General features: G+C 48.3%; 2 protein-coding genes and 1 pseudogene across 4 annotated transcripts; all 3 read left to right on the top strand.

Annotated features, from left to right (window-relative positions):
• The first annotated feature begins 2505 nt into the window (after window positions 1–2505).
• SLC10A3 (solute carrier family 10 member 3) lies at window positions 2506–6411 on the top strand. Of its 3 annotated transcripts, XM_036271641.1 has the most exons (4): window positions 2695–2907; window positions 3264–3296; window positions 4171–4342; window positions 4625–6411. In XM_036271641.1, the coding sequence occupies exon 4, from the start codon at window positions 4763–4765 to the stop codon at window positions 6188–6190; it is 1428 nt and encodes a 475-aa protein (XP_036127534.1). In that variant the 5' UTR covers window positions 2695–2907; window positions 3264–3296; window positions 4171–4342; window positions 4625–4762; the 3' UTR covers window positions 6191–6411. The 3 variants fall into 3 exon arrangements, with proteins under 3 accessions (XP_036127533.1, XP_036127534.1, XP_036127535.1); XM_036271640.1 differs by lacking the exons at window positions 2695–2907; window positions 3264–3296 and adding an exon at window positions 2506–2577; XM_036271642.1 differs by lacking the exon at window positions 3264–3296.
• A 647-nt stretch (window positions 6412–7058) lies between these two features.
• Window positions 7059–8733, top strand: UBL4A (ubiquitin like 4A). The gene is made up of 4 exons (XM_036271137.1): window positions 7059–7189; window positions 7369–7474; window positions 7681–7895; window positions 8007–8733. The coding sequence occupies exons 1-4, from the start codon at window positions 7142–7144 to the stop codon at window positions 8115–8117; spliced, it is 480 nt and encodes a 159-aa protein (XP_036127030.1). The 5' UTR covers window positions 7059–7141; the 3' UTR covers window positions 8118–8733.
• Window positions 8734–13768: 5035 nt separating this feature from the next.
• On the top strand, window positions 13769–14715 carry LOC118635391 (annotated as a pseudogene).
• Window positions 14716–23371: the final 8656 nt, after the last annotated feature.

Here is a 23371-nt window from a genome sequence, read left to right on the forward strand (position 1 = left end):
GAAGGACTTCCATGAATGCTTATTATTACATAGTATTCTAGGAGGCTGCTGCCTAGAGAGCAGAAGATAGGCACTCCCCTCAGGGTCACCACTGTGACCCTATTAATAATACAGTGGCAGGTCTCCCATGTGAAGTATGTTTGTGTTTTGGCTGTCATTATAATTTGTTCTATCTGTTCTCTCAATCCAGATGACTTCTTTTTTGAAACTAGATATCCTTGACTGATTTGTAGAGCCCCTCCTCCTCTTCTAGGGTAAATATTAATTCCTTAAATTAACTATGAACATTCTCTTGCCTTTAATTTAGCCATCCCTTTTTCCTGCAGAGAAGGCCTCCAAAGTCCCTCATGTCAGACACCCCGGCAGCCCACTCTAGTTTTTCAGGGAAGATTGAAGTTGTAAGAACGAGGTGGAACTAGGTGGTGCAGGGTCTCCAGAAGTGCAGGTTTATTGGGAATCAGCCTGCCGGACTAACTCTAAGGAGAGAGTAGCAACTGGCTTGTACAGACTAGGGCTGGGGGGTGGTCATTTCAGCCCAGGAGACATGGTCGTCTTTGATTGGTCGGGCCCGGGGTCTCCCCAGTTCTTGATTGGTCGGGGGCTGGGGTCTCCCAAGTTCTTGATTGGTCGGGGGCTGGGGTCTCCTGAAACTTGTTTTTCTTGTCAAGCTACCATTAGCAGTTTTGAGTGGGTTAGGGTGTTTCCATCATTCCGGTCCTCCTGACTGGAGTGATAGGTTTTAGTTTTCTGGAATGAGAGGCTTAGGGAAAGGTTAAATGACAAGAGTGATGGATTTTGGTTTCTTGGAATGAGAAGTTTAGGGCAGTAATATGGAAGTTAAGAGCTAACAGAAGTGACTGACAATAATGGGGAGCAACCTACTGACTGCATTTGCTCTCCTTGACCCCTGGCACCAATTCCCATTCAGTTGAAATATAAAAACACAAGTTTCGCCCTGGCCGGTGGCTCAGTTGGTTGGAGCATCGTCCTGTACACCAAACGGTTGCAGGTTTGATTCCTAGTCAGGGCACATACCTAAGTTGCAGGTTCGATCCCTGGCCAGGGTGCATTCAGGAGGCAACCAGTCGATGTTTCTCACATCAAGGTTTCTTTCTCTTGCTCTAAAAATCAATAAACATCCTCGGGGGAGGATAAAAACAAAAATAAACAAACAAATAAACCTGCAGGTTTCCTCCAATTAGGACATCATATCTTTTATGTTTTCCTTCCCATGCTCTTCCACTAGACCCATTCCCCTTATCCCTCTGGCCAGCTTTACCCTGTCCTCAGACAGCCCTACCACCACCACACTTTTGCAAACTGCAGTCTTCAATTGCAGCATGTGCCAAGCCAAGCCCTCTCAGGTGTGCCAGACTGCTTCCATCAGGACCCCTCAACCCCACTTGAGAGGGTCAGTTGCGAACCTGCTGGGACACCAAGTCCACACACAAATGGATGCTGCCTTACTAGTCCGTTGAGGCTACAAAACAGCCTAGAGCAATGGCCTCTGAATATTTTTGATCACCCACATAAATCAAATCTTCTTGATCTTGCAACTCCACCCTGTGTATATCTACATATGTATCATATGCACATACTAATCTGAAATTTATAAAACAAATACAAAATTTTAAAATGTTTAAGTTTAAATTAATAAATTTTATTAAAATTATTATAATTATGTATTTGAAAAATTAAATAAAAGTAGAGATGACTTGGGGGTTTTTTAGACATTCTCGATGATGTGTCCTGCTCCTCTTGGGGCAACTTTAGGGACCATGGACTCCATTACAGCTGTGACAAGAGGTTCTTCCCCAGCAGTGGGTTGCCACTGAACCTCTGGCAGACTGAATACAATTGCTCTGCAGCCTTTGGGAACATTCAAATCCCCTTCGAATCTGCATTTGTTTACTGTCTTCCCTTGTCCTTTTCTACACCCTCACCACCTTTTTGCCCATCCTTAGTCCATCTATTTGCATCTCTTTTCTGTGACTCCTCTGGACCCTGCTGGTGGCGCCAAATGGTGTTGAAAGGAGGACAAGTCCCCGGTGCCAGGGGTCAAGGAGAGCAACTGTAATCAAAAGGAATGTGGAACCAAACCAAGCCTGGAACCCGATGTCCAGGTTGGTCGGACTTGGCCCTCAGACTGGGCGCCGGGAGAGGTAACGTGGCAGAAACCCTGACCCTAGGCATCCCAGCTGTGCCTGGGTTCCACTGCCCCCAGAGGTCGCAGCGTGTTTGGGAATGACTGGGGGCCCTACCCGGAAGGGATCACCTCGGCGAAGATCATAGAAGACACACTGGGTTCGCGCGCCGCATGAGACCGCCCCCAGCAGCAACCAACTGCGACCCGGAAAGCGCCCGCGCGCCCGCGCTAGTTCGTCGCTCCTAGTACGTCACATCCGGTCGGGACAGGCCCCAGCCGGGAGAGGTGAGAGGGCCTTCGCTGAGGAGGCGGGGCGGGGCGGGGCGTCGGTGGACCAGAGGCGGAGCCTCGGTGGGCGGGCCAAGCTCCAAAGCGTCCGCCGGTCCCGCAGGCTCTGGCGCCGGCGCCGAGCTTGTGGGCTATAGCGGCAGGTGAGAGCCTCGGGCCGGAAAGGGCGGGCAGAAGGCGACCTCCGGCCCCTGCACGGCTCGGCTCTCGCCCTCTCAGGCCAGGCGGCTGGTCCGACGGGGAAGGGCCGCGGCTCCGCGTTCATGAGGCCTGGCGTGGCTGCGGGGCCTGGGAGTGGCGTGAGGGGCCCCCCGCCGCGACCTCAGGATCGCCCGAGCGGGTCTCCCGCCTGTCAGCTGCGGCGCGGCAGCGCGAGCCTGGCAGCGGCGCGCCCCTCCTTCCGTCCGTCCCTCCCTCCCGGGTTCCCGTCTGAGTTCTGCTCGTGCCCAATACGACAACTTCTAGACTCCCAGGTAGGGAGAAGCCCCGGGTCAGCACTGTCAACTGCCCTAACACTGAACACTCGACCCGTGGTGTGGAAAAAGCTGGCCCGGGGTTCCCTTCCCTGCCTTGGGGTACCTCTGCTCAAACTCTTCCGACCCTTCAAGCAGAAATGGCGTGGGATCTGGGCCAGACCCCTCTTGCAGTGACTCAAAGCCGCCCGCCGTATTGGAAGGACTGGGTGGATGGCCCTTAGCCTCCTCTCCCTTCTGAACTGAATCACGCCACCCCAGTGGTTTCAGTCCTGGGTGCCTTCATCTTTTCTTTGTGACTCCCCTCCACTTTGCTCCTCACATACTCCCTCTGATTTTCCTGCCTCCCTCTTCAGCGGTGGGACACAAGGCTGGACAAAGCCTCCAGGGTAAGTGACCCAAACTTAAAACCAGCAGAGGCCTTGGTATCCCAGGGGGGTTGGGTGAAGACTTTCCCACGGATGAACCTATTGCTCAACCTGCCCTCCACCTGATAATTCCCCTGCTCCCCAGTCTCAGATGAGGGAGACCAGGGCCAAAGACTGATAGGATCTACAGAGGCAGGGGCCTCTTCCAGGACTGGGACACTGCAGGGCATGAAGCAACCAACATTAGTGATGAAAAACCACTGTGTCCCCATCCTGGTTGCCCCAGTTCCAGCAGGTGATATGACAATAGGGTGGTGGTGACCCAAGTAGACAAGTAGAAGGAGGCGAACCTTCTCCTTTCACCCTGAGGCACCCCAATCCCCTAGAAACACTCATAGTCCCACTGGGAGTTCCAGGTTCTGGTAGGATTGCATGTTGACATGGGGGAGAGCCCTGGACTCTGAACAGAGCCCCTCAGATGTGACACAGTGGTTCTAGGAACTCAAATTCCAGGACTGCTAGAGAAGTGGAAGCTCTGATAGGAGGAAAAGTTTCCCCTCCAGTGGACATGTGGCCCTATCTGACCCCCTCCTGCTGCTCCTTCCAGCAACTTCCATGGGGAGGGGGAACCTGCACCCCCCCCCCCGGAACCTTCATCACACCACTGTCAGCAGGTAGGGTAGGCCAGATATCCACGGCAACACTTTACAAATGCATGTCGGTGGCGGACATCAGTCCCTGGGGCCTTTGGCCTGATGGTCACCGGCTGCCCACAGAACATTGCCGATTGCTTTGTGTCTGACAGGTGACACTCAAATGCCCTAACCTGCTCTCTGATGGCCTCTCAGATCTGGCCTGAGCCAGTATTTCCCATCAGCACATTTTCTCTCCTCAGGCTTGTCTCCTTGTCACCCCTGGGCAGCCTTTCAGAGATTTCATCCCAGTTGTGGCACTGCTATAGCTGTGTCTTGAAGCCAGTGGGAATCAGGCTAGTGGTGACAGGATTGGAAGTGGCTCTCCTGAATCCCTCGATATTAGGACATCTCTGCAGGGTCACCGTGCTGGGGGTAAGTCCAGGGAAATCAGCAGGTATGGGCAGGCTGACTGGGAACTCGCATTTGTAGGTGGCCCCTTTGGGTTAGGGATGGCAAGCTTGAGGCAGTTGTGTTGAGGGATGGAACAGCTGAATGGCACTCAAGAGCCAGCACTAGACATTGCCTTTCTGTTCCCAGGTTTGGGGTAGGGGGCCCTGCTGAATCTCTTAGCTGTGGACTTCCAGGTCCCCATGCTCCTGGGTTCACCAATGCTCACCCTCACCAGCCACCTCTCTGTGTCCCTTCTCTTCGCAGGAAAAGCTCTGCCATCAAGGAAAGCAGCGCAGGGCCAGGCCTCACCCATGGACCCTTCTCAGGACAACTGAAAGGCATCAGTGAGGCTGCTCTCCTAAGCCACAGAGGGCCTGGGCACACCATCCTCTGAGAGGAGCCATGATGTTTAAGAGGGCCAGCTCCCAGCTGAGGTCTGGCCTGGGAGGGGGCAGTGGTTGCACAGGCCCCCTAGGCATGTTCAGGGTTGCCTTGCTGCTTGTCAGCCTGCCATGGGTGGCCCAGGGAACAGCCATCACCAACATCAGCACAGCTCTGGGCTCTCCTGGGCCACTGCCAGGGAGTCACTACTTGAGCATTGGGGATGGCTCTGTGGTGGAGTTTGAGTTCCCAGAGGATAGTGAGGGCATCATTGTGATCTCAAGCCAGTACCCAGGCCAGGGCAATGGGCCAGGGCCCGGCCCCACACTGAGAGTTACCTCCTTGGATACAGAGGTGCTGACCATTAAGAATGTGAGTGCCATAACCTGGGGCAGAGGGGGTGGCTTCGTGGTAAGCATTCGCTCAGGTTTGCCTGGGCTAGCCCCACTCCACATCCAGCTTGTGGATCCCCATGAAGCCCCACCCATGCTGATTGAGGAGCGGAAAGATTTCTGCATCAAGGTCTCACCTGCTGAAGACACCCCCACCACCATTGGCACCGACCTGGTCCACTTCTCGGAGAACCCAATAATCTACTTGCTCCTGCCTCTTATCTTTGTCAACAAGTGTTCATTCGGGTGCAAAGTGGAGCTTGAGGTTCTGAAGGAGCTCCTGCAGAACCCCCAGCCCATGCTGCTGGGCCTGTTAGGCCAGTTTCTGGTCATGCCCTTCTATGCTTTCCTGATGGCCAAGGTCTTCATGCTGCCCAAGGCCCTGGCTCTGGGCCTCATCATCACCTGCTCGTCACCTGGCGGTGGGGGAAGCTACCTCTTCAGCCTCCTTCTTGGAGGAGATGTCACCCTGGCCATCTCCATGACTTTCATCTCTACAGTGGCTGCCACTGGTTTCCTGCCACTGTCCTCAGCTGTCTACAGCCGCCTGCTCAGTATCCATGAAACACTCCACGTGCCCATCTCCAAGATCCTGGGGAGCCTGCTCTTCATCGCCATCCCCATTGTAGTAGGCGTGCTGATCAAGTCCAAGCTCCCCAAGTTCTCTCAGCTGCTACTGCAGGTCATTAAGCCCTTCAGCTTTGTGCTGCTCCTGGGTGGCCTCTTCCTGGCCTACCGCATGGGGATCTTTATCCTGGCAGGTGTTAGGCTGCCCATCGTGCTGGTGGGCCTCACTGTGCCCCTAGTTGGCCTTCTGGTGGGCTACTGCCTGGCCACATGCCTGAAGCTGCCAGTGGCCCAGCGGCGGACAGTCAGCATTGAGGTAGGGGTGCAAAACAGCCTGCTGGCCTTGGCCATGCTGCAGCTGTCCCTCCGCCGCCTTCAAGCTGACTACGCCTCCCAGGCCCCCTTCATTGTGGCACTGAGCGGCACCTCAGAGATGCTGGCCTTGGTTATTGGGCACTTCATCTATAGCAGCCTGTGCCCAGTTCCCTGAGGCCCCTGGGTCAAGCTTTTGCCACCCCTAGCCCCCACCCTACACCCACTGTCCCCACAGTTCTTGTGTACCAAAGGCCTTTAGTTCTCATGTACTATGCACTCAGAAAAATCCAGGCTTATTTTTGTTACTGGTTTTTTATTCTCCAGCTTTCAGTGCCAAAGAGGCCATGCTGAGTTAGGTATGTGGGCACTGCCCAGAAAATATATTTCAATAAAAGAGAGAAGCAAGCTTGGGTCTCTTCCAGTCTTTTCCCTTTGGGGCCTGAGGGTGTCGGTAGAAGGGTGTTGCTGACTGGTGTGGGCCGGGGCTGGCTTGGGTGACACAGTGACCTCTGCACAGCCTTTCTCTCTCAGCCCTCCTTCCCCATGCATCCCCTGTGAGAGGTGGCCTCTGTTCTAGAATGAGCTGTGGGAGGATGAGGGCAGAAGCCAGACTCCCCTACCTGCTCCCAACTGTGGCCTTCCGCAGCCATACTAGGAAAGAGGAGGCAGAAGGCCTGTGGCCAGTGGGGCAAACTTATCAGGGTGGGGCCCTTTGTGGACTCCAGAGAACCACTGCACAGACCTGCTTCACCAGCCCCCTGGGAACTCAGGGCGGGCCAGGCCATGGGGGGGGCGGGGCAAGCGGGCTCCCAGCCCTCCCCCCTCCGGGTCCTCTGCTCTCAAATGAAGCCCACTGGGCCCAGATCAGTCGGTCCTCTTCCCTGTCCTAGCGAGCCCCCTGCACCATCTCCGCGATGGACTCTGTCACCCTGGGTGGTCCCAGTGCGGGTACAAAGCGGAACACCCAGGGGACTCCTCCTCCAGAAACGACAAGGCAGGGCGGGCCGGAGGCGGGGCCCAGGCTTCCGGCGGAGGCAGGCGGTTCCGGCGCGCGCCCGGGGGCGGTGGCGCGCAGTAGGGGGCTCTTGGGGTGCGTGTAGGTTTGAGTGATCGCTGCGCGGCCGCCATGCAGCTGACGGTGAAGGCGCTCCAGGGCCGCGAGTGCAGCCTGCAGGTAGCGTCACCAGGCCCCACTGCGAGCCAGCTCGCGCAAGACCCCCTCCCCCTCCAGGGCTCATGGCCGGGCTGAGGGTGGGGACAGGGCGGGCGGGCCAGCAGCACTGGGGAGGCCGGGAGAGCTGCCTTTAGCAGGGCAGAAGGCTCAACCCCTGCTCCCATCCTCGGCCTGGCCAGGTGTCAGAGGATGAGCTGGTGTCCACGCTGAAACATCTGGTCTCCGAGAAACTGAACATCCCCGTGCGCCAGCAGCGGCTGCTGTTCAAGGGCAAGGCTCTGGCAGGTAACGGGGAGAGGAGATGCCCAGGGAGCCCCGTGCGAAGTCGGGTCGGGTGTCCAGACCGAGCTAGGGCAGCATTGTGATGGTTGGGAAGTCGGCCACTTGACTCTGGAGGTGTTGGCTGAACCCTCCTCAGCCAGATGTCACAGAAATCCCTGAGGCCACCCCCACCGCTGTGGGTAACGACTTCATCAATCTCTTTTTGGCAGATGGGAAAAGACTCTCCGATTACAGCATTGGGCCCAATTCCAAGCTCAACCTTGTGGTCAAACCTCTAGAGAAGGTGTTATTGGAAGAAAGTGCCACAGGGAAACTGGCTGAGGCTCCACCCCCATGCCCACCTGCCTGGCAGCTGATCACCAAAGTCTTGGCGCGCCACTTCAGTGCTGCAGATGCCAGCAGAGTCCTGGATCAACTACAGAGGGTGAGAAGGGCAACCCCAGACGTCCACTCCTGTCCCAGCTGCTCCCACCTGCCTCTGTCCTGATGTATCCCCGTTGGCATCCTCTGAATCCTCCTGGCCTTCTCTCCTCAGGATTATGAGAGGTCCCTGAGCCGCCTGACCCTGGATGACATCGAACGTTTAGCTAGCCGCTTCCTGCACCCCGAAGTCACTGAAGTTATGGAAAAGGGGTTCTCCAAATAGGATTCACGGAGTATGGAGATGAGCCCGGCCAGGCTGCAAGCTGCATGTAGCATTAAATGTGTTCTCATGTTGCAAATTGGCTTATAATAATAATAGCTGGTGGGTACCCAGGAACCTGCACCCAGCTCTTGCTAGGTGCCAGGCACCACTGAAAGCACTTGACCTGGGTTTGCTCCTGTACCTCATACAAAAGGTGAGACAGCCAAGGCTCCTTGCAGTGAAGTGGGGGAGCCAGAATCCAAGTCCAGCCAGCTTCTAGAAGTGCCTCAGGATGAGAAAGAAAGAGGGACTGTTTGGAATATTCCGAGGGATGGGCTTTGGCATTTGGTGTTTAGCTCACTGAGAGTAAACCCTCAAGTGACTCCTTTCCAGACCTCTGGCAGGTCCGCATTGGTGAGAGGCAAAGTGACAGCCAGCCCTGGGTCCCCTCAGCTGCTGCAGCTGTTGTGCACTCAACAAAGGAAAAGCAGGTTGGGGAGTTGGGGATGAACATCACCCAGCTTTATGTTGTGACTTCTGTCAAGTCCCTATACCACATTGGTCCCCAGTTATTGACTCTTCTCAGTGAAGGCCACTCTTTAAACCTCACTCAATTTCCTTTGTCCGTACCCCAGACACGGGGGGGGGGGGGGGGGCGGGGGGCAGCATGTCTGCAGCAGTAGCCAAGCATGGCCCAGAAATGGGGTGTCCTGGCCTTTCCTATCACCACTCTTTCCTGGGCACCCCCTTTGCTTGTCTCTCGCTAGACACAGGTAGTTCTTGCTCCTGAGGGATGACAGGTGACTGGCTTGAGGTCACTCAGCAAGGTAGTGCCAAAGCCAGGTCCTAGCCAGGCCCCCACACCATGTGCTCACTCAGAGAATGGAAGTGGACCCTTCCCCCACCATGTGTGCACAAGGGCTTTCACTTTGCATACCCCTCACTGCTTAAGAGAAAACCTCAGGGTGCCAGGAGTGGGCAGAAGCACAACCTGGTGGCACTGGTCTTCCCACTCTGCCTGGTGTATGGGCACTGGAGGTCATCTAGGCACCTGCTCCTGGGAGGAGGTCACCCAGGGCAGTTGAGGCTGGAAGACAGCTGTGTGCACAGGAGGATGGGCACTCCATCCCTACCACCCTCCCTGCCTGAGGCCCTCCTGCCTGGGTCTCTGGGCTGGGAAGACAGACAGAGGCCTTATGGACAAAGGATTTGAAGAGCAAACGGAAGCCCCTGATCCCATCTGGAAATATCAAACAGCAGGGCCCACTTAGGAGCCTGTATAATCTAGCAGCTCCTGTGATAGAGTTGTCAATGCTCTCATTTATTTTGAGTCAGGAAGCTTATGTTGAAATTTTAAATGGTACTAAAGGTGAATGTGAGACTTTGACTTTGATCCACAAAGAACTATATTAGTTAGGCTACTTTTGGTTTCCAACAATTGGTTTAACCATAAAGGAAATTGGTTTAAACAATAAAGGAAACTTAACTGGTTTACAAAACTGAGAAGTACAGGGGTATTGGCAGCAGATGAACAATTTCACCAAATTCCCAGTTTCTTCCTACCTCCCCTCTGCACTCTGCAGTGTCTGCTTCATCCCAGGCTGCTGCCTCAGGATAAAAAGAAGGCTGCCTGCAGCTTCCACTGAATCTCACATTCACAGCCAGCAAGGAGCACCTCACCCTGTAGTGTAGCTTTTTTTCTCAGATGCCCCCTGCAAATAAACGCTGTCCTTTCATTGGTCAGAACTGGGTCATGCCTCCGATCATTTTGTCCAGGGGTGGGTTGGGGTTGGTAGTGGGAGGCAAGCGCCCTGGATATCCATGGACTGTGGGAGGAGGGAGATTCTCAACAAAAGCCAGTTCCTTAAGGAGGGTGAATGGTGGCCCCAAATAGCAACCATCCACTGCAGGGAAGTGAGATGCAGATGTACATTTCAGACAGACCCTAAAGGTGGTGGTTGAGTTCCTTGTGCCAGTGCCTTCCAACTTGGGGTGACAGCCATCAGGTGCTTAGGAGACATCTGGGCAGTTGGACATGGGGGTCAGGAAATCAGCAGGGCGATTGGGCAGGATGTGGAGACAGGAGTGGAGTCTTTAGGGTGTATGATGGGAACCTCAATGAAGGAAGAGCTGATTGGGGCCCAGGCCCAGTCTTATTCCAGAGCCCTCTGTAGCCTTCTATGATGATGGTCAGGAGTTACCTGTGAACAGGACATCCTAGAAGTTGTGAAGACAGATGAGGTGGCTTCCCAGGGAGTATGGCATGAAAAGAAGAGAGGACTGGGCCTTGAGGAATTTCACCAACTGGAGATACCATGGAGGCCAAGAACATCCCCAGATGCAAGGCCACAAGGACAGCTTAATGTTGGAAACCAAAAATGCCCCTCCAGAAAGGGAAAGTTGCCCAGTGCTGCCAAGAGGCAAAGTGAGGGCAAGATGGAGCCGCCTCTGCATTAGTAACAAAAAGGTCATTGGCGATGTTGAGGGGGCAAGAAGCAATTGCTATATAAGGAGGGGAGGAAGTGATAACAGTGACTTGGGACCCCTCATTTTAGAAGCTTGTGTGTGGCAGGGCAGAGATGGGCAGGGTCAGGGAAGGAAGAGGAGAGAGAGGAAATGCTGCAGGCGTGAGTGATGGGAGACCCGGGTGGAAAGGGACCCAGAGGCTCTGGTCCAGGCCCCATGCCATCATAAGAGGAGACTGGGGATTCCATTTGAAGATGGAGCAGCCACAGGCTGTACTCTGCCTTTGCCCCGAGAGTCTGGGGGTGGCCCCATGGGTACCTGCAGGCCCCAAATGCTAAGATCCTTCAATAGGTGTCTGAATGTTTACTGCAGGTGCTGTGCCCTTTCAAGCCAAGTGTCCACCCAGGTGGTGGGTGCCACCCTATCCACTGCTACCTGTCCCCTGCCCACTGTGGGGCCTTGAGACCCATCACCTGCCCCTCGAGGAGGGGCCTCAGGCAGTCCTTGACCACCCCAGGGACATGGTACAGATGGAAGACCCTGCTGGGATCACTATGACACTGGGAGAAGGCAGGATAAATGGTGGGCTCTCAGACAGAAATGGTCTGGCACCTGGACTGAGATGCTTGTGGTGCCATTTCCCAAGGGCCCAAGGAGGAGGAGCAGACTTGGAGGAGAGCAGCATTTGCTTTAAGTTGGCTTGTTGAGTTAGGTGCCCAGGTGATAGAGTAGATGTGCCCACAATTTGCTGGTGTCTTGCAGGCCTTGCCAACTCCAATAGGTCCAACAGGGCACTGCTTAGCCAGGCCAGGCACTTCCGAAGCAGATGAGATGTGAAAGCTGTGACTGGCCTCAGACCTCCAGGCCCTGAAGAGCCTGTGGAAGAGACAACCATCCTGTCCAACCGCAGGACTCAGCTGGAGTGACCTCCCTTGGTTTCTGGGGACTCGACTTCTTCCACACACTGTCCATAAACCCCTCTGGGGTGACCACATAACTCTGGTAATCCTCGTCCCTTGCCCTTTTCTACCCTCTCCTGCTTTTTCTTCTACTTCACTGCTCACTCTTTCTCTGGCTCCTTTATTGGTTCTTCCCCTTCGCACACACACCCCACCTTTTAATTTTGGAGGCTCCAAGGTTCTGTCCCCAGAGTCCTCTTCTCTCTCTTTCTATCTCTGTATCACTCCCCAGGGGAGCTTGTCCACCTTCACTCTCACATCTATGGCTCATCCCAGCCTTCTCTCCTGAGCTTCAGGCCACATCTCTAGGGTGTGATTCTGAGACAGTTCCTGGCTCTCCTGCAGACACCTCATTCAATCCTTTAGCACACACTCACTAAGTGCCTGCCATGTCCCAAATGCTGGCAACACTGGGACTGGAAGACACAGTTCCTTCTCTCTTGGCACCCACATCAGCCTGCCTCCATGAATGAATATACCACTCAGCCAGGCATTTTACAACAGGAAGTGAGGCCACCTTTGCCTCTCCCAACTCTCCCTTCTCATAGGCAATCAGGCAACAATATTTTTTTAATAGTCCAGAGCAGTTGCCTTGTAGATGTTCCAAAGTCTGGATTTGCCTGATTCCTTCCTCCTTAGATTCAGCTGAAGTGTTTTGATGAGAGTGCTGCCATGGGGATGCTGTGTCTTTCACCTTCCCCCCACCATCAACATCTGGGGGCACTCAAGGTCAAGCAGTCCTACTGTTGGAGAGGCTCAGTCACATGGTCAGTGTGGTGGTTGCCTGGTCTCTCTGTTGCAAAGTTGCATTTTCCCTTCCTAATGCACAAATGATCTGGAGTAAAACCTTTAGACCTTTATCTAATGGTTTTACCTTCCAAAGATGATTCTTGCCTGAATTAATTGCATTGGTGGCTTCAAAATGGTGGTTTTCTGATGCTTTCTTTCTTTTTACAATTATTAGTTGGCATTTCTCTTTTTTTCCCTGCTCTCTTTTCTCAATTATCAGAGTGGATGCATTGTTTTTATTTATTTAACAACTTAGAATCCAAAAGTATCATTTTAGGGGGTAATTTTTCTTGAGCTATAGCATGCGTATAGTAATGTGCATAAGTCATCACAATGCAGCCCGATGGATTTTTAAAGTGAATACACCTAGCCCTGGGCAGTGTGCTCAGTGGTTAGAGCATTGGCCCACTCATTGAAGAGTCTCGGGTTCGATTCCCAGTCAAAGGCATTTACCTAGGTTGCAGGTTTGATCCCCACCCTGGTCAGGGTGTGTGCAGGAAGTGACCAATGGATGTGTTTGTGTTTCTCTCACATTGATGTTCTCTCTCTTTCTCTCTCTCCACCCCCCCCCCATCCCTCCCTTCCACATGCTCTCAAAATAAAATCAGTGGAAAAATATTCTTGGTGAGGATTAACAAAAAATTAAAAATTAAAAAAAAATGTGAATAAACCCCTGTATCTATCCCCTCCAGATTGCTAGCACTCAGCACCTTCCCTGGTGCTCCCTTCAGGTCATACTCCTCTCCGTACCCCTCCAGTCATATCCTTTTGGATGTTCTAGCTTTAGTTCTTTCCTATTGACTCCTGTGTCCCTTTGACTTGCCTCATCCTTTTGTTTTTCAAGTACTTCCTTCCTGTTACTACAAGGTTCTCCAGGTTCATCTTGTATTTTTTCCTATCCAAGCCCTAGAATCAGCCATTTCTCCAAAAAGGTCTGGTTCTTTTTAGTGGAGAATGGTACCGAGAAACCAAGATCTGGGTGCAAGGTGTGTTCGTTGCTAATAGAGTGTCATTGCACCGAGATTCTTTCACTGGACAAAACTAGGAAAGATATTTTTAAGAGTTTATACTGTGTGCAGTGAAGGCCTGGGGTGGGACAGGAGCTGGGTAGAGGGGGGAAAATGGGGAGAGTATATGTAATGCTCTCAACAATAAAAATAAATTAAAAATAAATTAAAAATACATATTCTTATTAATTGCTGGTACTGAAAAAAAAAAAGAAGGAAGTTTATACTGCAATCCCCAATTTCAATTCAGCATCACAGTTCTTTGTCACCTTCCCTTATTCCACAGTGAGACTTCTCATTCCTGGCAGCATCTATATATTTACTCATTGGTTCTACCAGAGTCTGTCTGAAAGTACACCCAAAATAGCTTCACAGTCATCTCATCACTACTATTGCCAACAACAAACATCCTAAGAGTAAAGCCAGTGCCTTTTGTCCAAGAATATATCCCATGAAGAGAGTACAGTCAGACAGCTGAGTTTAAAGGCACCTGAGTTATTTTCTTTGTGTGGTTTTGTTATAAATTTGATATGCAGTTTGGCTCATTTGTTTTTGGTTTTATTCAATTTTAGCATTTGATTTATTCACTCCTTCAAATGTATTTTTGGACACTTGAAATATATACAATGCTTTAATGTCAAAACTACACAAAAGTAGCTTTTCCTTTTGGCGGTGCAAATTTCCAAGTAGAGGAAGTTTGTTGCTGATGGCATCTCCAAAGCTGAACTGAACGATTTTCTCACTCGGGAGCTGGCTGAAGATGGCTACTCTGGAGTTGAGGTCCGAGTTACACCAACCAGGACAGAAATTATTATTTTAGTCACCAGGACACAGAATGTTCTCGATGAGAAGGGCCGACACATCCAGGCATTGAACGCTGTGGTTCAGAAGAGGTTTGGCTTCCCTGAGGGCAGTGTAGAGCTTTATGCTAAAAAGGTGGCCACAAGAGGTCTGTGAGCCATTGCCCACGCAAGTCTCTGCTTGCGGTACAAACTCCTAGGAGGCCTTGCTGTGCGGAAGGCCTGCTATGGTGCTACGGTTCATCATGGAGAGTAGGGCTAAAAGTTTCAAGGTCGTGGTGTCTGGGAAACTCCGAGGACAGAGGGCTAAGTCCATGAAGTTTGTTGATGGTCTGATAATCCACAGAGGGGACCCTGTTAATTACTACATTGACATTGCCATGCGCCGTGTGCTGCTCAGGAAAGGTGTGCTTGAGATCAAAGTGAAGATCATGCTTCCTTGGGACCCAAGTGGTAAGATAAGCCCTAAGAAACCCCTGCCTGACCATGTGAGCATTGTGGAACCCAAAGATGAGATACTACCTATCCCCCCATCTTAGAACAGAAGGATGGGAAGCCAGAGCCACTTACCATGCCTCAGCCAGTACCCACAGCATAACAGTGTCTCCTTGGCAACTGGATCTGGAATCTGGATGTTGCTCTATAAAGATCTTTAATAAAATCTTTTTAAAAGATGCATGGCCTGCCCTGGCCGGTTGCTCAATGGTTAGAACATGGGCCTGCGGACCAGAGTCCCGGATTCGGTTCCTGCTAAGGGCATGTACCTTGGTTGCAGTTTGTTCCCAGCCTTGGTTGGGGTTGTGTACGTGGTGACCACTCAATGTGTCTCTCTCACATCGATGTTTCTCTCTCTCTCTTCCCCCCTCTCTCCCTCCTGCTCTATTTGAAGATAAATGCAAAAAAAAAAAAAAGTCCTCCAGTAAGGATCAAAAAAAAGATGCATGGCCTGGCCTGGCCAGTTTGGCTCAGCGGTTAGAGCATTGGCCCGCTGACCAATGCATTGTAGGTTTGATTCCAGTCAAGGGCACATACCTCGGTTGCCATTCATCCCCAGTCCTGGCTGGGGTTGTACGGAAGGCAGCCTCTCAATGTGTCCCTTTCACATTGATCTCTCTCTCTCTCTCTCTCTCTCTCTCTCTCTCTCTCTCCTCCCCCCTCTCCCTCTCCCTTTCTTTCCCTCTCACTCAAAAATGGAAAAATGTCCTCGGGTAAGAATAAAAAAGAAAAAAAGATTCTTGGCCTGACTAGACTGTACATCCAGTATTCAGACTGTCATGTCACCCAGTCAGAGCATTACTTGATTTTTAGGGCTGCCTGGCTCACGATGTTTCTGTGCTTTCCTTGAAATCCTCTTGGTTTGACTGTACTTGTGAGACAAGGGCCAAAACAGGCAGACCTAAGGAGAGCTAACCAGAGAGATACCCTGTTAGGGATAAATAGTGACAGCAAGGTTTGACAGTACCTTGATGAACTTATCTGTGGTTAGGGTTATAGGTTTAAAAGAGGGATGTATGTAAGATGAATTTATTTTCCTGGTGCATAAGGAAATCTACATTGCATATAGAAAATAAATATACTGGTCATTACATGTTGGGCTGTACCATGCTCTGGGTGTTGTTCTTCACATACTTATTTAATCCTCAACATCTCTAAAGTGTAAAGGGAATTTGTGGCAGTGATGAACAGCCTGAAGCACAGAACTAAAGAATATTTAAATTGTAAAAAAAAAAAAAAAAGGAAAAAAAAACTACACAAAAGTATATTCCAAGAAATTCGATACCCATGCCAACCTCCTATAGGTGACCATTTTCATTAGTTTTGAGTTTCTCCTTCCTGTCTTTTTTTCCCAATAAGTATGTGTTATCTGTGAGTGTGTGTGTCCTTTTCACTCTGCTTTCTTTCACATAACAATGTATTCTATAAATCATCTAATTTTTTATTAGAGATTTTCATTCATTTTTACTGCTGCTTAGGACTATTGTGTGAATGTACCACGGTTTATTGCACCAGTTCCTTGCTGATGGACATGTATATTGTGTCCAATAACTTTATGTTTCCAATTATATTACAGTGAGTAACTCTGTGCATGTTATTTTATATTTGTGAATTAACTTCTTACATGGGGATTGCTGAGTCCAAGACAATGATCCAGTTTTGTACAAATGTAATACTTTTTTTCGTTCAACAAGAACAAATGACCTACTCTACAAACTTAAATAAACAAGAAAAAGGTACCAGAGATGATATATTGACAATGTATAAGTGAACAAAACAAGATTATAACGTCAGATTATTAGTAATGCTATGCAGCAAATGAAAATGGGCAAATGTGCCCTGGCCGGTTTGGCTCAGCAGTTAGAGCGTCGACCTGCGGTCCAGAGAGACCCGGGTTCGGTTCCCGCTAAGGGCACGTACCTCGGTTGCAGTTTGTCCCCGGCCCTGGTCGGTCGTGCAGGTGGCAGCCACTCGGTGTGTTCCTTTCACGTCGATGTTTCTCTCTCTCTCTGTTCCTCTCTCTCCCTCCCACTCTACCTGAACAAAAAATGGAAAAATGTCCTCGGGTGAGGATAAAAAAAAAAAGAAAATGGGCAAATGTGATGAAGCGTGCCTAGGGGTAATATCTTAGACTGGTGATCCAGAAGTCTTCGCAGAGGTGACATTGTAGTCAAGATCCTAATGACAAGAGGGAGCCAGCCATGGAAAAGTTTGGGGACAACTTTCCAAATAGAAGAGTAAGTGAACAGGACTGGGGGCAGGTCACCCCTGATCAGGAGCAGAGAAATGGCCCCAGAGGCTGTAGAGAATGAGAAAGCAGGCAGATGAAGGCAGAGGAAGAAGGAGTTGGAAGCCAGGTCACCCAGGGCTTTTATAAGCTACAGCAAAAAGTTTGGATTTGATCCCAAAGGAAATGGGAAATTGTTTTAAGATTTTAAGCAGAGATGTGATATGATGTGATCTATATTAAAAATTAAGACCTGGTTCTGCTGTGTAGGACAGGCCCTACAAGAGCAAGTGTGAAAGAAAACCAGGTAGGAAGCTGTGGAAGGAGTTCAGGGAGAGGTGGTAGCACCCCTTAGAGACTAACAATGAAGAGGGAGAGAAGTGGGATGATCAGGCTGGGGTTTTTTTGTTGTTGTTTTTTTTGTTTTATCCTCACCCGAGGACATTTTTCCATTTTTTGTTCAGATAGAGTGGGAGGGAGGGAGAGGAAGAGAGAGAGACAGAAACATCGACGTGAAAGGGACACATCGAGTGGCTGCCACCCGCATGACCAACCAGGGCCAGGGACAAACTGCAACCGAGGCACATGCCCTTAGGGAGAACCGAACCCAGGTCTTCCTGGACCGCAAGCCGCTGAGCCAAACCAGCCAGGGCAATCAGGCTCTGTTTTAAGGAGAGATCCAACAGGATTTAATGATACAGTTACGCACTTTTTAAAGAATTTTTTTCTTTATTGATTTGAGAGAGAGAGGAAGGGAGAGGGAGAGAGAGACAGAAAGGTAGATGAGAAAGAACATGGATTGGCTGCCTCCTACATGCCCCCCACTGGGGAGCAGGCCCACAACCTGGGCATGTGCCCTGACCGAGAATCGAATTGGCGACTGCTTGGTGCATGGGTCGACGCTCAACCACTGAGCCACACCAGCCGGACTACAGTTCAGCTTTATGTCGTTCTTATCATTACAAGGAGGAAAATAGAAAACTAGCATGACAATCACCATCAGAAATTTCACATCCGTTTAAAAACTTATGTTTGAGCCCTGGCCGGTTTGGCTCAGCGGTTAGAATGTCGGCCCTTGCACTGGAGAGTCCCGGGTTTGGTTCCCGCTAAGGGCATGTACCTCCATTGTAGTTTGTTCCCGGCCCGGTCAGGGTCATGTGGGTGAACGACTCAATGTGTCTCTCTCACATCGATGTTTCTCTCTCTCTCTCTTCCTCCTTCTCTCCCTCCCGCTCTATCTGAAGATAAGTGCAACAATGTCCTTTGGCGAGGATTAAAAATAAAAAAAATAAAAAAATAACAACACGGCGGCGGAGTGATTGGAAGCTACACAGACCGTCTCCCAGGACCAAACTGGAATTACAACTAAAATAAAGACAAATAGACAGGAAAAGGCAACAGAAAAGCATCTTGCAGGGATCATATAACCAGGGACACTGACTCGAACCTGGTAGGATTGCGGAAGTGCGATGGGGGGGGGAGGCTGGGAGCCCACAGACAGCAGCAGCCTTAGCTGTAAGTAGCGCCCTGGGGTTAAACTCCCAAACAGCGCCACAGCGCAGATCCTGGACAGACGCCAAAATAGCTACAGCCACTCACCTTGGGATCCGGCAGAGGGCGCACTGGACAGGAACTGTGTGGGGACACTCGGGATTTGGAGGGCGCTCAGAGCTTTTACTGAGTTGCAGCCACACAGGATGGTGGCCATCTTACTCCTTCCCAGGGCTCTGGGGAGAGGCAGCAGCCCCTCCCTTGGAGATTCAAACCCCCCCCCAGGTGGGCCATTGAAATGCAAATTGAGACTCACTAACTACCAGCATCTGCCCCACCCTCCAGAAATCCCCTTGAGGGAGTTTTTTATTCAACTAAGAACCCATGGCTCTTCAAGTAACCCCTATTGATAGCCTCCAGGCAAAAAGCTAGAGGATAACTGAACCATTCCTGGGCTTGCAACTCTAACCATGAAAGTAAGACTTGACAGTGGTGTTTAACATGGGTCCTCCCTCGCTCATCCAAACCCAGGAGAGGGAGCCACAAACAGCAGAACACCAACACACAGGGAAAATTTGCAGGCTCCAAAGACCGCTGTGATAGACAAAATGGTGAAACACAGAAACAAAAGCCAAATGAAAAAACAAGAGACCTCTACTGAAGATGAGATAAATGTGGAGCAGTTAATCAAGGTAACAGAGCTAGAATTCAGAGCACTGATCTTGAGGAAGCTCAACAGCATGAGTAAGGACATAGAGATGTTGAAACTCAACCAATTAGAAATTAAAAACCACCAAAAAGAAATCAAGAATGACATATCAGAAATAAAGAACACATTGAAAAGTCTAAACAGCAGAGTTGAGGAAGCTGAGGACCAGAACAGTGAATTAGAAGACAGTGTAGAAAAAATCAACCAATAAGAAAACCAAAAGGAAAAAACGATTAAAAAACAGGAAGACAGCTTAAGAGAACTGTGGGACAACTGCAAATGTAATAATATTGGCATCATAGGAGTCCCCAAAGAAGAAGAAAATGAGCAAGGGTTAGAGAATATATTCAAAGAAATAGTGACAGAAAACTTTCCTTACTTGGTGAAGGAAGAAGGCATTCAAGGTCAAGAAGCACAGAGAGCCCCAAGTAAGAAGAACCCAAACAGGCCCACACCAAGATACATAGTAATTAAAATGCCAAAAATTAAAGACAAAGAGAGAACCCTAAAGGCAGCAAGAGATAAGAAACAGGTTACCTGCGAAGGAACCCCCATAAACTCTCAGCTGACTTCTCAAAAGAAACACTACAGGCCAAAAGTGAATGGCATGAAGTAATGAAGGTCATGAAAAACAAGGATCTGAATCCAAGACTACTCTACCCAGCAAGAATGTCATTCAAAATAGAAGGTCAAATAAAGAGCTTCCCAGACAAAAAAAAAAAAAAAAAAAAAAGGCTAAGGGAATACCACCAAACCAGCACTGCAAGAAATGTTAAAAGGACTGCTGTAATTAGTAGAAGAAATAGGAAGAAAAATATAACCAAACTAAACAAAAATTGTAATAAATAAGTACATATCAATAAGCACCTTAAATGTAAATGGACTGAATGCTCTGATAAAAAAAAAAACAGAGTAGCCGATTGGATAAGAAAGCATGACTCATCTATATGTTGTTTACAAGAGACCCACCTCAAAACAAACGACTCACACAGGTTGAAAGTGAAGGGATGGAAAAAAATATTCCAAGCAAACGGAAAGAAAAAAAAACTAGGGTAGCAATACTCATATCTGATGAAACAGATTTCAAAATGAAGGCCATAACTAGAGACAAAGAAGGCCACTACATAATACTAAAAGTATCTATCCAACAGGAAGGTATAACCTTGATAAACATATATGCACCCAATATAGGAGCACCAAAATATATTAAAAATCTTCTGGAGGGCTTCAAAGGAGAAATCGATAGCAATACAATCATAGCAGGGGACTTCAACACCCCGCTGACATCACTGGATAGATCCTCTAGACAAAAAATTAGCAAGGAAACAGAGACTCTAAATGAAGCACTAGATCAAATGGATTTAATAGATATCTACACAGAATTACACCCCAAAACTACAGAATTCACATTATTCTCAAGTGCACATGGAACATTCTCAAAGCTAGACCACATGATAGGACACAAACTGAATCTCTACAAGTTCAAGAAGATTGAAATCATATCAAGCATCTTCTCAGATCACAATGGTATGAAACTAGAAATCAATTGCAACAAAAACATGCAAAGACATTTGAACACATGGAGGCTAAATATCATGTTATTAAACAATGAATGGGTTACCGAGGAGATCAAGAAAGAAATTAAAAACTTTCTGGAAACCAATGAAAATCAACACACAACAGCACAAAATCTATGGGATGCAGCAAAAGCAGTTCTGAGAGGGAAGTTCATAGCACTGCGGGCCTACCTCAAGAAACAAGAAAAATTTCTAATTGACTGTCTATCCTCACAACCTAAAGAATTAGAAAGCAAACAGAAAGAAAACCCCAGAGCAGGTAGAAGGAAGGAAATAGTAAAGATCAGAGCAGAAATAAATGACATAGAGACCAAAAAAACAATTCAAAGGATCAATGAAACAAAGAGCTGGTTTTTCAAAAAGATAAACAAGATTGATGGACCCTTAGCTAGACTCACCAAGAAACAAAGAGAAAGAACCCAAATACACAAAATCAGAGATGAAAGAGGAGAAGTAACAACTGACACCACAGAAATACAAATGATCATTAACAACTACCATGAACAATTATAGGGCAACAAATTCGACGATCTAAGCAAAATGGACAAATTTCTAGAAACACACAGTCTCCCAAAACTGGACTGGGAAGAGATGGAAAAGTTGAACAGACCAATAACAACTAAGCACATTGAAGAGGTAATCAAGACTCTCCCAGCAAACAAAAAGCCCAGGCCCAGATGGCTTCACAGGGGAGTTTTACCGAACATTGAAAGAAGAACCAACACCCATTCTCCTCAAACTATTTCAAAACATTCAAGAAGAAGGAAGACTTCCAAACTCGTTCTATGAGGCCAGCATAATTCTACCTCCAAAACCAGAAAAAGACACTACAAAAAAAGAAAGCTACAGGCCAAAATCCCTGATGAACATAGACACCCAAATCCTGAATAAATACCAGCAAATGGGATCCAGCAATACATCAAAAAAATTATTCACCCTGACCAAGTGGGATTCATCCCAGGGAAGCAAGGCTGGTACAGTATTTGCAAATCAATAAATGTGATACACCACATAAATAAAATGAAGAATAAAAACCACATGATCATATCAATAGATGCTGAAAAAGCATTCCACAAAATCCAGTATCCATTTCTGATAAAAACGCTCAGCAATCTGGGAATAGAGGGATCATATATTGACATAATAAAGGCCATATATGAAAGTTACAGCCAACATTATACTCAATGGGCAGAAACTAAAAGTATTTCCCGAAGAACAGGAACAAGACAGGGATGCCCACTTTCGCCACTCTTATTTAACATAGTACTGGAAGTCTAAGCCACAGCAATCAGACAGGAAGAAAAAATAAAGGGATCCATATTGGAAAGGAGGAAGTGAAACTGTCATTATTTGCAGATGACATGATATTATACATAGAAAACCCTAAAAACTCCATCAAAAATCTACTAGACTTAATAAATGAATTTGGCAAAGTAGCAGGATACAAAATTAACGTCAAGAAATCAATGGCATTCTTATACACCAATGATGTACTCAAAGAAAGAGAAACTGAAAAAACAATCCCATTTACCATCGCGGCAAAAAAATTAAGATACTTAGGAATAAATTTAACCAAAGAAGTAAAGGACCTATTTGCAGAAAACTATAAGACATTGAAAAAAGATAGAGGAAGATATAAAAAAGTGGAAGTACATACCTTGTTCATGCATTGGAAGAATTAACATCATTAAAATGTCCATATTACCCAAAGCAATTTATAGATTCAATGCAATCCCCATCAAAATACCAATGACCTATTTCACAGAAGTAGAACAAATACTTCAAAAGTTCATATGGAACTAAAGTCCCCAAATAGCCACAGCAATCTTGAAAAAGAAGGACAAAGTAGGTGGGATCACAATACTGGATATCAGGTTATACTACAACGTGACTATAATCAAAACAGCCTGGTACTGGCACAAGAACAGGCATATAGACCAGTGGAACAGAACAGAGAACCCAGAAATGGACCCAAGACATTATGCTGAATTAATATTTGACAAAGGTGGCAAGAGCATACAATGGAGTAAAGACAGCCTCTTTAATAAATGGTGTTGGGAAAATTGGGACAGCTACATGCAAAAAAAAATGAAACTAGACCATCAACTTACACCATACACAAAAATAAACTCAAAATGGATAAAAGACTTAAATGTGACCCCGTGAATCCATAAAAATCCTGGAAGAAAATGTAGGCAACAAAATTTTGGACATCATACACAGCAGAATTTTCACTGATACATCACCTAAGGCAACAGAAACAAAGGAAATAATGAACACATAGGACTACATCAAACTTAAAAGCTTCTGCACAGCAAAAGAAACAACTATCAAAATGGAAAGGCCACCCACTGTATGTGAGAGCATCACTGCCAATGATGTATCAGATAAGGGGTTAATTTCCAAAATATATAGAGTGCTCATACAACTCAACAAAAGGAAGACAAAGAACCCAATTAAAAAATGGGCAGAGGAGCTGAATGGACAGCTCTACAAACAGGGCATACAAATCGCCAAGAGAAATATGAAGAAATGCTCCACATCACTAATCATCAGAGAGATGCAAATTAAAACAACAGTGAGGTATCACCTCACACCTGTCAGAATGGCCGCCATCAACAAATCATCAAACAAGTGTTGGAGAGGGTGTGGAGAAAAGGGGACTCTAGTACACTGCTGGTGGGAATGCAGACTGGTGCAGCCACTATGGAAAACAATATGGTGTTACCTCAAAAAATTAAAAATTGAACTTTCT

This window comes from Molossus molossus, unplaced genomic scaffold, assembly GCF_014108415.1.
Source record: "Molossus molossus isolate mMolMol1 unplaced genomic scaffold, mMolMol1.p scaffold_m16_p_2, whole genome shotgun sequence".
Classification (NCBI taxonomy): Eukaryota; Metazoa; Chordata; class Mammalia; order Chiroptera; family Molossidae; genus Molossus; species Molossus molossus.